This window comes from Formica exsecta, unplaced genomic scaffold (assembly GCF_003651465.1).
Source record: "Formica exsecta isolate Colony F162 unplaced genomic scaffold, ASM365146v1 scaffold200, whole genome shotgun sequence".
Classification (NCBI taxonomy): domain Eukaryota; kingdom Metazoa; phylum Arthropoda; class Insecta; order Hymenoptera; family Formicidae; genus Formica; species Formica exsecta.
In genome coordinates, this window is record NW_021849299.1 from 314,496 (window position 1) to 327,110 (window position 12,615).

Sequence of the window (12,615 nt, forward strand, 5' to 3'; positions counted from 1 at the left end):
CTTGATAATAAAATCATGAAAAGAAATTATGCAAAATAGAAAATACTTATTTTAAAAGCCATCTCTCTCTTCAATTCTTTTTAGTACTTAAAAATCAAATATTCGATATTTAAATGGTTCTTTATTTTTTCTTTTTAACTGTATGATTAGAAAACATTTTATAAAGCGCATGAATATATTGGGTGTACAAATAAGTTTCCGCCGTTTGACAAAAGTTGGCGCCACCAGTGGGTTATGGTTAAAATTGTCAGATGTAAAACGTCCTTATCGTAAGATTGGACATCAGTCAATAACATGTGATAGTGATTTTTTATCAGTATAATATATTCTTTTGTGTGCGAAAATGTCGAATTTTGAGCCGAATAAGCGTCATTTGCGGAAACATTTGATTTACTTTTTCAATTTGAAGAAATCTGCAGCTGAGGCGTATCGATTGTTTGTAGAAGCATATGATAAGGCTGCCTTAAGTGAGAGAAGTTGTCGTGAGAGGTTTCAAAAGTTTAAGGACGGTGAATTTGACATCGAAGACAAAGAACGTAGCGGGAGGCCGAAAGTGTATGAAGACGCGGAATTGGAAGCATTATTGGATCAAGATTCGTGCCAAACGCAAGAAGAACTTGCACTTACATTGGGAGTGACTCAACAAGCAATTTCACATCGGTTGAAATCATTGATTCAAAAACAAGGAAATTGGATTCCATATGAACTGACGCCGAGAAACGTTGAACGCCGATTGTTCACATGTGAAATGCTGCTTGCCAAACATAAACGAAAGGGTTTTCTGCACCGTATAGTCACTGGTGATGAAAAATGGATCCACTATGATAATCCAAAAAGGAAGAAATCACGGGGACCACCTGGCCATGCTTCAACATCTACAGCTAAGCCAAATATTCATGGAAAAAAACTCTTGTTATGCATTCGGTGGGATCATCTTGGTGTCGTGTATTATGAGTTGCTCAAACCGAACGAAACCATTACTGGGGCTGTCTACCGAACACAATTGATGAGATTGAGTCGAGCACTCAAGGAAAAGCGCGCCCACTACTCCAGACACGACAAAGTTATTCTCCTGCATGATAATGCTCGTCCACATGTTGCGGCGCCGATCAAAACCTATTTGGAAACACTTCATTGAGAAGTTTTACCCCACCCGCCGTATTCACCAGACATTGCTCCTTCTGATTTCCACATGTTTAGATCGATGGCGCATGGCCTGTCTGAGCAACACTTCACATCATATGAAGATACCAAAAATTGGGTCGATTCGTGGATAGCCTCAAAAGATGAAGCATTCTTCCGACGCGGTATCCGTATGCTGCCAGAAAGATGGGAAAAAGTAGTGGCAAGCGATGGACAATACTTCAAATAAAACATTAGGTTCCGTTCTTTCACAATAAATGCCCAGTTTTTGATAAAAAACGGCGGAAACTTATTTGTACACCTAATACTAATTTCAAAATTGCATTTAAAAATTCTCTAATTTTAGTTGGAATTTTGAAATATCTTGAAAATTAGAGAATTCTCAAAAAATTTTTCTACGGGATTTGAGTAAATGTTCTTTAAATTCTTTCTTGCACCACTATCTTGTTATATATAACAACATAAACATGTATAGAATAAGAAAGCAAATGAAAAACGGAACATAGCACTTTCATTCTGTAAGTGTCGATTAGAACAGAATAGTAATACCAAAATAATAAAAAGTTCGATCTCAATAATTTCAGAATGAAAGCATATTATCCTCGTATTGAAGATATAAACGAGAAAAGAGAGAGAGAGAGAGAGAGAGAGAGAGAGAGAGAGAAAGAAACCAAGGAAGAAAAAAAGTGCAAGAGTTTTATAAGATATATTTTATTGGAGGTACAAATAAAAGAAAAAAAGCTGTTGAACACATTTTTCTCTTCTTTACCTTATTAAAATATCATAAGCATCGGGACTGTTTGGTGTTTTATTCTTACAGTTATCTTAAGTTAGTTAATATCTTATGTATCCACATAGAAAAACATATGCACGTTCTGAGTTCATATTGTACTCATATTTCTTATAAACATGACAAAAATAGACACAGATGCGGGTTTATATGCTACTCATTGTCAGAACGCAAACATGTTATGATCCAGATTAAAAAATATATGCATTTTGAGCTTATATTGTACTCATACTTTTTACAACTATGACGACAAAAATAGACAGATGCAGACTTATATACTGCTCAGAATACGGGCATATTATGATATTTATAAATTTTATTAAATAATAAACCTAGTGAACACTGTTATATTAATGTTATATAAGAGCAATAAAACGAAATATTACAAATAATATACTGTAACGTTGCCATCTCGCGCGCGTTTGCCGGATCTTTCTCCGATCGCAAAGCGCTGAAAGGTCGCGCCAGTCGAAAAATTGCGAGAACCGTACCGCAGTCTCCAGAAAGACGTTATTAATCGAGATTCTGTTCCTTAATTTAATTATCGACGATCTCGAGTGACCTTCAAGAAGAGATGAGCCGGCATTTCAAAACAGCTAACGACAGATCTTTTGGCACGTCGTGATCATGACCTGGGGCCATATTCTTGAAAAATATCGCATACAATATTTATCATTGCGCAGTTAAAACGTATCGGAAAATAACTGCGCAATGATAAATATCGTATGCGATATTTTTTAAGAATATGGCCCCTGCGCGCGTGATGCGCGACGCACGAGACAGCGAGTGCATCGCGCAAGAACCCAGGACCGTGCCGAGCCGTTCCCCTTAGAGGCACTGCAGAAACGTTGCCGCTGCAGGGCGCAGCGCGCAGGAGAAGACAGCAGCGAAGATTGCAACAACACTTCCGATCAAGATGTCCTACCTGGAACCCACGATGGCTCCGCTGAGCGGGCCCCAATATATTATCGTTATGCATATTATCGTTATGCATCGTTATACAATCTTGAGCGCGCCGCCCGCCAGCCACAGCGCGTGGTAGCGCGTAATTGGTCGCGATAATACGCACCCCGTGTGCGCAATCCCGGCTGGCCCAGCGGTATCGATTCTAGATCACGAGAATCCTGGGGTCAGACTGGCGCGGGCATTCATAGAGCTAAGACGGTTTTTCGTGAGCTGGCGAGAGAGCGACTGATCGAACGTCGTGGCGAGCGGAAGGAACTCCGAGAACCGTTGCGAGAGAGAGAGCCGGGATAAGAGGACGGCTAGCCCCTTGCTGCCCCATCGAGACGACGGTAAGGTTACCCGCACTTAATTGAGCCACGCGTGATTGCGCCCGGTATTGCGTCGTTTTGTCGTCGTCTCCGTGAATTCGTATTTTCGCGTATGGGCTATGCTCAGTTCTTTGGTGTAATTTTCGCGTCACGACCACGTCATCAAGCGATTCGAGCCCCGGAGTTTTTAGAGTAACGGTTTTCGCGGATTGAGATATTGACATCGCGTTTAATAAACCGTGTATCGTCTCTCTGGAGATCCGGATTCCGTATACTGCGTATGCGTTGGTTCTAGCACGTTTAGAGCGTAAATCTCGTTCGTATCGTATGCTTGTCGTCTGAGTGTGAGTGTCGATCGAGTGGCACCCGTTTGACCACGTTAATATTGACCACGATCCCAATTGACCACTGTCCTGATTGACCACAGTCCCGATTGACCACGTTGATATTTACCACGGTTCCGATTGACCACGGTCCCGATTGACCACGGTCCCGATTGACCACGTTAATATTTACCACGTTGCAATTAACCACGTTGATATTGACCACGTTGACATCGACCACGGTCCCGATTGACCACGTTGATATTGACCACGGTCCCGATTAATCACGTTTATATTGACAACGGTCCCGATTGAAAAACCATGTAACACACACACACACACATACATGCGGGGGGGGGGTGCAAGGGAGGCCTTCGGCCCCTTCTCCCGCACCCCCTCCGCCAGTCAGGCACGATGGACCTCGCTTTACAACTTGCAAAGTACATGCCCTAGTAACGACATGTATTGATCCGTGGTCAATCCGGACCAGGATCAATATTAACGTGATCAATATTAACGTGGTCAATATCAACGTGGTCAATCGGGACCGTGGTCAAACGGGACGCTCCCGTGTCGATCGCGTAAAGTGTCTCTTCTTCTTTGTTTGTTCATCGTCGCGCCTAGAAATTCTGTGCGCGTTCTGTACGAGCTTCTCTCGCGATTATCGCACGGATTGCGTGAGTGAGCGTTGAACGTCGTGTATGCTTTTCTTGTTTGTTCGGAAACAAAGAATGTGCGTGTTTCGCGAGCTGCATGTTTAAAATAAGTTGCGTAATAATAGTTAAGTAATAATAGTGGGCGATACGGTCGCCTCTAAGTGGCTTATATCGAGATCCGGAACGGGCTATCGCCCGAATTGAAGTTGAAACGTATTAATTGTCATCTCCGCGGTGTGAGCCGTATTTAACGCCGAAAGAGAAGTGCGGCCGGCATAACATTACGCCGATCTCGGCGTAAGTCTTCCGGGGTTTCGCGCCCCGTGTCTGACACCCAGTCTCGCACCCACGTCTTTACCGCAGCCGAATATCTGCGCGGTCATTATTATTATTACTCTCGAGGTGCCTCAGCTCCTTCTATTATAATAAACTTGTTATTTTCTCTGTTACATTTAACGTCTTTACTTACAGTTTGTGTTTGCCGCTCCGGTATTTGCCGTCTCTTGCTTAATAAACGCGTTAATCCAACACTCGCTCTGCCTCTCTACCGTTAGGCGAGCTAGCCAGCCCGTGGCGGATTTCGATATATCTTGGGTTCGGAATAATTTTATCGCGCTTGGCGAATTGATATGTGAGAGACCGTATCTGGTGCCCAATTTTTGATTTTCGTGTTATATCCAGGTTTCCATCACGGCACGTGCGGAATCCTTAACATCCCGTTCCTACATCGGCACGTTATTATCGGCGATTATCCGTTTTCTTGACACCGATGTTCCCGCATCCTTCGTTCGGCGAATTAGCTCCCGTTCGTCGGCGCGACGTCTATCCGCGCCACGGAGAGATCGAGACGGCGAGCGTCCTTATCGTTCGGGCGCGATAAAAGGGAAAAATCGTTGCAATATACAGGGTGGACCAGTAACTCTTGCCACCTGAAATATTTCCGTTACTTGTAATAATATGGATATGGCAATTATTTTTTTTACACTAATTGATTTGTCTCATTATTCTGTACATAAAAGCATTACGATATGTTTCCATTTAATAAATCGAAAGTGACCTTCATGCGATTTGCAAACGACTATTCAAGGTCAAACCAATGACATCATCTTATGTCCCCGTCGAAGTCACAAAACTTTTGTATATAACATTTTCCCATATTATTACAAGTAACGGAAATATTTCAAGTGGCAAGAGTTACTGGTCCACCTTGTATAACCGGCAAATTACTGTTAATTGTCATTTTCCACTCATAAATGTAACATATAATATAACATATGTTATATCGTATTTACACTCCATATAAAATTGGTTCATATAGAATTGATCATAGAATTAATGATTAGATAAATAACATAATTTAAATGATCAAATGAGAAAAACTGGCAGATAAGAATTAAGGCACGGGTATCGGAACGTAAACTTATTATCGTTAAATTTTATTAACTAATGTGCATTAAAAATGTACGTTTCGGACCGCTTTTTCAACATGGATATTGTTTGGTGCATCGTTCTTTGTAAATAGTAGTATTAGAATTAATTAAGAGAATTGTTTAACTTAGTATACTTTATATTCTTTATAGTTGCCTTTAAATTTAGTTTGTTTTGCAAGACATCAATGGATCGCGATTTGATACATTTCCAATAGATCTCGCGATTAGGGGAGCGTCCCGTTTGACCACGTTGATATTGACCACGGTCCCGATTGACCACGTTGATATTGACTACGGTCCCGATTGACTACGTTGATATTGACCACGTTAATGTTGACCACGTTAATATTGACCACGGTCCAGATTGACCGTGCGTGCGTGCGTGCATGCGTGCGTGCGTGTGTGTTACATGATTTTTCAATCGGAACCGTGGTAGGTAAATATCAACGTGGTCAATGGGGACTGTGGTCAATCGGGACCGTGGTCAATATCAACGTGGTCAATCGGGACCGTGGTCAATATCAACGTGGTCAATCTCAACGTGGTCAATCGGGAGAGATCTATTGGAAATGTATCAAATCGCGATCCATTGATGTCTTGCAATCGTGGTCAATATCAACGTGGTCAATCATGACCGTGGTCAATCAGGACCGTGGTCAATATTAACGTGGTCAATATTAACGTGGTCAATTTGAACCGTGGTCAATCGGGACCGTGGTCAATCGGAACCGTGGTAAATATCAACGTGGTCAATCGGGACTGTGGTTAATCAGAACGTGGTCAATCGGGACCGTGGTCAATATCAACGTGGTCAATATCAACGTGGTCAATCGCAACGTGGGCAATCTCAACGTGGTCAATTGGGACCATGGTTAATATTAACGTGGTCAAACGGGTACCACTCCGCGATTAGACTCACTAATCGGTGCTGCCAGCGCCTTTTATCGACGGTAGCTATTAACGAAGCGAGAGTATATGAGTCGCTTCGCGCCCGGATTTCGGGCATTCGCGCCGGTAGTGTTAGATCATAGGCTCTTAGCTCTATAGTTATATCGCTTGTGCTTACTCGCCCGAGGTACGTGCTCGGAAGCAACCGCCCGTAAGAGGCAGTTGGACGGGAAAGAGGAACGTCCTTGCCTTGCATGCGGTACTACCTTGCCTTGCTTGCTGCACTGCCTTGCCTAGCTTGCTGTCTCGTCTTGCATGCAGTTTTACCAGCTCGATAGACTATTGATACTGGAGGGCTTTGCTCCGGATGAAACACGAGGTTGGTACCGCGCGGTGAGTCGTTATAACGCAAATTTTCACGGTCCTTCGAGCTCTTTACGTTATATTTCGCAACATTGCACCCAGGGAAAGATCTAATTACTCTTGCCTCAAATAGATATAAATATATAAAAATTAGATTAGAATTTTAAAACTTGATATACACAACATTTGCAGTTGCAGTCAAATTTCAAATTAAAATTAATAATAAAAAAAAATGGTTTCACTAAAACCTGCATAGAATCTGTACAAATAAGTGGACAATGTCTGAACGCCATCGCTACACGTATATCGTCGGTGATTTACAATATAACGATGACTAATGTTGACATGATCGATAAGATACGGTCATCAAGATGATGATAAACAAAGGTTAAAAAACAAAAACAATGAAAGAAAGGCCAATGCGGCAAGTTTAGTTAATCTTTACATCCAATTCAAATTTTGAAACCAAACTCAAATTTAAGCTTCTCAATCGATCAATTTTTACATTTTTCACAAGATCTCCACTATATAAAAATTACGTACAAATCACAAAAACAAATCGTAAAACAAAGTCATACAACTAAATATGGTGGAAAAGGTAAATGCGATAAGATTAATTAATTTTTAAATTCGAACTAAATTTTCGAATCTAAAATCAAATTCAAATTTCTATATAAATTTTTTTGTTTTTTTTATTTTTGATGAGTTTTTTACTATTGTCGCAAATGCGTAGTAAGCCTTTTGTATCACTCTGCAGATTCAGGCCATTCTTTTGCCGTTTAATGAACAGCATTTCGGACACCAGCTTTTTACTGAACAAAGTTTCGCCGCCCAAAATTTCAACTCCATCTCAGTCAAATTCGTGATTGGACACTCAAGTCTGTGATTCGTAATGACCGAGAGCTAGGATGTGTTTTTACATATGTGATTTCGGTGTTCGGAAATGCTTTTCTTTAGTTGTCTACAAGTTTGTCCAACGTAAGACGCAATTCTTACACAAAATTTTGTACACTAAGTTGTTGCAACGGGCCGCTTTACGAGCGGTGCGCAGATAACGCAATCGGGATCAGGATTCATGAAAAATCGAGACACGACAAACAACGCATGGTTCAAATGGTCTTTTATTTGCCTCCTTCGGCAATAGTCAGTTTTACAAAGGTTAAATCCCGCTAAGCGGGCTTGCGGCGGATGTTACAATGCGAGTTGTTTAAAGCGCGGTGGTTGTTCGGCGCGAATTATAATGTGCGCGTACGGATGATTCCGCAATTATAATAGCGGTAATATAGCTCGCAGGATACAAATATAAAGGCGCGACAGTTATTCGGTACGCGGCGCTAAATGCGCGTACGACGAGGCCGTGATTATTATAGCGAGCGCAAGATACAGATGTAATGGCGCGATGGTTATGCGGCGCGGTGGATATATGCGCGAACGGCGATGCCGTGATTTGCGAATAGGGCGCGAATAGAGCATCGTTGACTAGTAGTAGTATAGCTAGGAGAGTTATAAGTCATGACCCCCCTCCGAGGGGGGGGGGGGCAGGGCGGCAGGACACCGGCGCGGGAAGGAATGACGTTACACGAGAGATCGCGGCGCATCCAGTAGGCGAGGGGTCCGCGGGGAAGAGGGGGACCGCGGCGCAACCGGTAGGCGAGGGGTCCGCGGGGAGAGGAACGCGAAGATACGATGTCCGCAATGTGTGGAAGAAGGATAGCGCGAGGCGTTCGTAACGTGTTGGAGAAGGATAGCGCGAAGCAGTCGCATGCACGTAGGAAAAGAATGGCATTCGCATGCTCGTTGGAGAGAGCGGTACGCAAGACGATGTGACAAAGATAGCGCGATGCGTTTGCGTATAGAAAAAGAGGCGCAGAAATAATAGACACTTTTTTAAATTGTTATATATATTAATATAAGTTTTTAATATATTAATATAAGTTTTTATTTGATATATTTGTGTGTGACATTTTTCTACATCTTTAGCAGAGTGTGTTGAGAAAAAGAATAAAGTTTTGCAGACTGCGCATATCTATTACGCCGTTTTTATTCATACATAAAAGATGGGAGAAATAATTAAATTCATAGATAAATGGTAAAATGACTTATTTATTACAAGCATCGTTAAGAATGTCATTTACAGCACATGTTAAGAATTCGCAATGTATGAGTGGTTTGCTGCCAAACATATCATTTTCACGTATAGCTTTTGCAGCATCACATACATTAGCGATATTATTATATTGTAAAATGTTTACAAATAGTTTGAATTTTTCATTTACAATATGCGTATTTTCGCACAGCCAGTAATATATATGATCTATAGATTTTTCAAAATCAAATAAGTATAATATAGTTGGTGGTTTCATGTATAAGGAATTATTGGATAATCCCATTTTTATAATATTCGAATCAGATATTTTAACCACTTCGAATGTTAAATCTCGAATCCGCAATGGAGTTTTAGTCGATTGTAGAAGTCGTTCGAAATGTCCGCACGTTTCTGCATAAGTGATTTCCACGTTTCAAAAAACAATACTATTTGATTGCCTCGATTGTCGCCGAGAACCAATTCTACGCAAGATACAACCCCGACTCTTATTCCAGTGTCGAAATATTTATAAGATGTCGAGGCGTATCTTCTTCTGCGTTTCTTCCAAGGATACGAACCGCACGACGAGGCTCGGATGGGCCTTGAGAGTAATAAAATATTATTTATAAAAATATCTAAAAAATCTAAAATTTTTTACGTTAATTAAAACTTACTTGTTACATTTCTTCTTCTTACATGGTGAAGTTTCATCGTCTTGAATCGGAACATAATAATTCATGCGACTTTCTTCAGTGGGACACATTTTGATGTGAACCTTTCACACAAGTGGTCGATGCAATACTGAATGTATTAAAAATATTTAAAATATGTATTAGCGTTGCAAAATTGCAATGTGGTGGGGATTATTGCTGACACGATATCTTTTCAATTTTTCTAACTATTCAAGTGCCGATGTACGGCTGCTTCGCGATGACATCACCCCCAGGTGGAGATGTAGCTGAATGCACAAAAAATGCAATGTAATATAAATTTTTTAAACGGCGATGTGCAGTTGCTTCGCGATGATAACATCCCCACATATCAGAATCCGAAACACACATATCAAAACGGCGAAATATAAGAATAATCGTCAAGGTTAAATTGTGCTAATATACAACTGCAAGTAGGAGGAGGAAAGATGGCGGTTGGGAAAGAGGTGGTTAGTGCATGTGCTCGAAGGGAAATGTGCGGGTAGTTAGAGTAGAGAGAAAGGAATCGGAGCGGAGGAAAGGAATAGGAAGAGCGAAAAGGGAGGAACAAATGTGAGTAAGGGGAGCAAGGTGGAAGGATGAATCAAGAGACGCGGTAGCGTCTCGCTAAGTATATCTTTCGTCGTCTTTTCGTTTACTGTAAACAGACGCTACTGTGTATCATTTACCGGAGTGAGGTCGTTTTTTGAAAATTTTAGAGAATGAATTCGAAATATCTCGTACGTCGGATCATCCTTTCGAGAGATGAACATGTTAATCGAGAACATGGATTTTTCCGAATATAATAATATGAAAATGACACTGGTAAATGCACTTGATGTACAGATCTCGATATTTCATATGAATTTTTCGGCCAAAAAGGTGTCACTTTTCGAGACGCCATGTTTGTCCAGGTTAGGTTAGGTTCATCTCATTCTCCTGGTCCATCTCATTCTCCTGGATGAGATGGACCAGGTTCACTGATACGCCGCTAGGCTATGCTGCTAGGCCGTTTTCCAGGTTCACTGATACGCCGCTAGACGTATGTCGCTTTGTTCGCAAGACGCCATATTGTTCCAGATTCATTGATATGTATACGCACGCACACATCAAGAGACGCGGTAGCGTCTCGCTAACATATCGTTCGCTTTGGCGTTGTAAGCGCACACGGATCGAATAATGACGTCATCGTGACGTCATAACTTTTGCTCACGAACGCTTATTCCATAAAGGTAGGGCAGCGAAAGCGTAAGCGCTAACGAGCGCTTTTTGTTCAAACGAAACGCTATAATAGCGCGAATATAGCGATTCATAACCTTTTAAAGATGGCATCAAAGAAAGTTTCGGTGAGTCTGCGAAATGCAGAAACTAACGAAATATATACCATTACTGTGACTGCAGAGGAGGCAAAACGAATTAAAACCGGTAAGTTTATTATTTTATTTTTATTATTAACTGTGATTAACTTGAATTATTTGTGGCAATACATGCATGATTACAGTTTTCGATTGGACATATTTGATAAGGTTGCAAATTGTTCTCTTTTTCTACTTTAATGGTTAATTTTTATTTTCCTTCTACTTGAATTTTTTTCTTTATTCGCAGACCTCGATTTTGCAACTAATAAACTGCATGAAGCGATGGAAATGTCTAGTGAGACTTTGGGTATACCTACTGATGCTATATATCTCAACTTTCACTTTTAATGCTATAATCTATTTTCTGATTTTTATATTAATGCTTTTTGCTTTATGATTTGTTTATTAATATTATTTTATTAAAATCAAGATGATCCCAGTGACTATATATATTGTGACGTTGCCGTCTCGCGCGCGTCCGCCGAGTCCCTCTCCGATCGAGAAAGCGCGGGCTAAAGAACCGCGCAAGTCGAATAATTGCGAGAACCGCACCGTTACCTCCAGAGAGGCGTCATTAATTGAGATTTCGAGCTTAAGATTAATTCCGTTTATTATTTCTTTTTGTATGATGATTTGAGTTGGGAGTTTCATCGGAAGAAAGAGCGGAGAGTCGCTGAAACATCACGGAAAATACAATCGGCGATCAAGGATGACCGCCGAGGGGCAAGGAGCCAGCAATCCGGGAATTCAAAGCATCTAACGTCTGGCTACGTCACGACAGGATCAGGACCCGCACACGTGATGCGCGACGCACGGGACAGCGAGAAAATCCTCGCGCAAGGACTCAGGCCGGTGCGGATCCGGTCCCCGCGGAGGGACTGCAATCCTGCACCCGATGGCGTGACACGGCCCCGGAAAAGACGAAAAGAGGGGTGGCAGTGATACTTCCGGCCAAGCCATTCGCCCTAGACCTCGCGACGGCCCCGCGGAAAGGGCCCCAGCAAATTACTGTTCGAATTACCGGGGGCGCGCGCACCCCCGTTACGACCGTGAGCGCGCCGCCCGCCGGCCACAACGCGTGATACCGCGTGATTGGTCGCGATAATACGCACCCCGTGTGCGCAGCCCCGGTTGACCCACAGGTATCGATCCTGGATCGCGACGATCCGGGATCAGACTGGCGTGAGCTCGCGTGCGGAACAGCGATTTTGATATAGAAGCGATCTTGAAAGGCGAGAGCAAGCGAGAGCGATTGCGGCCACGAACGGAGAGGACCCCGGCGATCTCCAAGGGCGGACTATCTGTGAGCGGGAGGACATTTTCATCGGAAGAAAGAGCGGAGAGTCGCTGAAACATCACGGAAAATACAATCGGCGATCAAGGATGACCGCCGAGGGGCAAGGAGCCAGCAATCCGGGAATTCAAAGCATCTAACGTCTGGCTACGTCACGACAGGATCAGGACCCGCACACGTGATGCGCGACGCACGGGACAGCGAGAAAATCCTCGCGCAAGGACTCAGGCCGGTGCGGATCCGGTCCCCGCGGAGGGACTGCAATCCTGCACCCGATGGCATGACACGACTCCGGAAAAGACGAAAAGAGAGGTGGCAGCG

At 42.5% G+C, this 12,615-nt stretch overlaps 1 protein-coding gene across 1 annotated transcript; it reads right to left on the reverse strand.

The window, feature by feature from the left end:
- Positions 1-9,032: 9,032 nt before the first annotated feature.
- Positions 9,033-9,755, reverse strand: LOC115234593. The gene is made up of 2 exons (XM_029805773.1): positions 9,628-9,755; positions 9,033-9,554 (listed from the first exon to the last, which is right to left on the reverse strand). The coding sequence occupies exons 1-2, from the start codon at positions 9,714-9,716 to the stop codon at positions 9,299-9,301; spliced, it is 345 nt and encodes a 114-aa protein (XP_029661633.1). The 5' UTR covers positions 9,717-9,755; the 3' UTR covers positions 9,033-9,298.
- Positions 9,756-12,615: the final 2,860 nt, after the last annotated feature.

What these genes read in the sequence shown, in the direction of transcription:
- LOC115234593 (XM_029805773.1), bottom strand. Translation starts at nt 9,716, where the DNA reads ATGTGTCCCACTGAAGAAAGTCGCATGAATTATTATGTTCCGATTCAA. An exon ending in AAGAAGAAGAAATGTAACAA is followed by an intron (nt 9,555 to 9,627) that starts GTAAGTTTTAAT and finishes ATTACTCTCAAG; the next exon opens with GCCCATCCGAGCCTCGTCGT.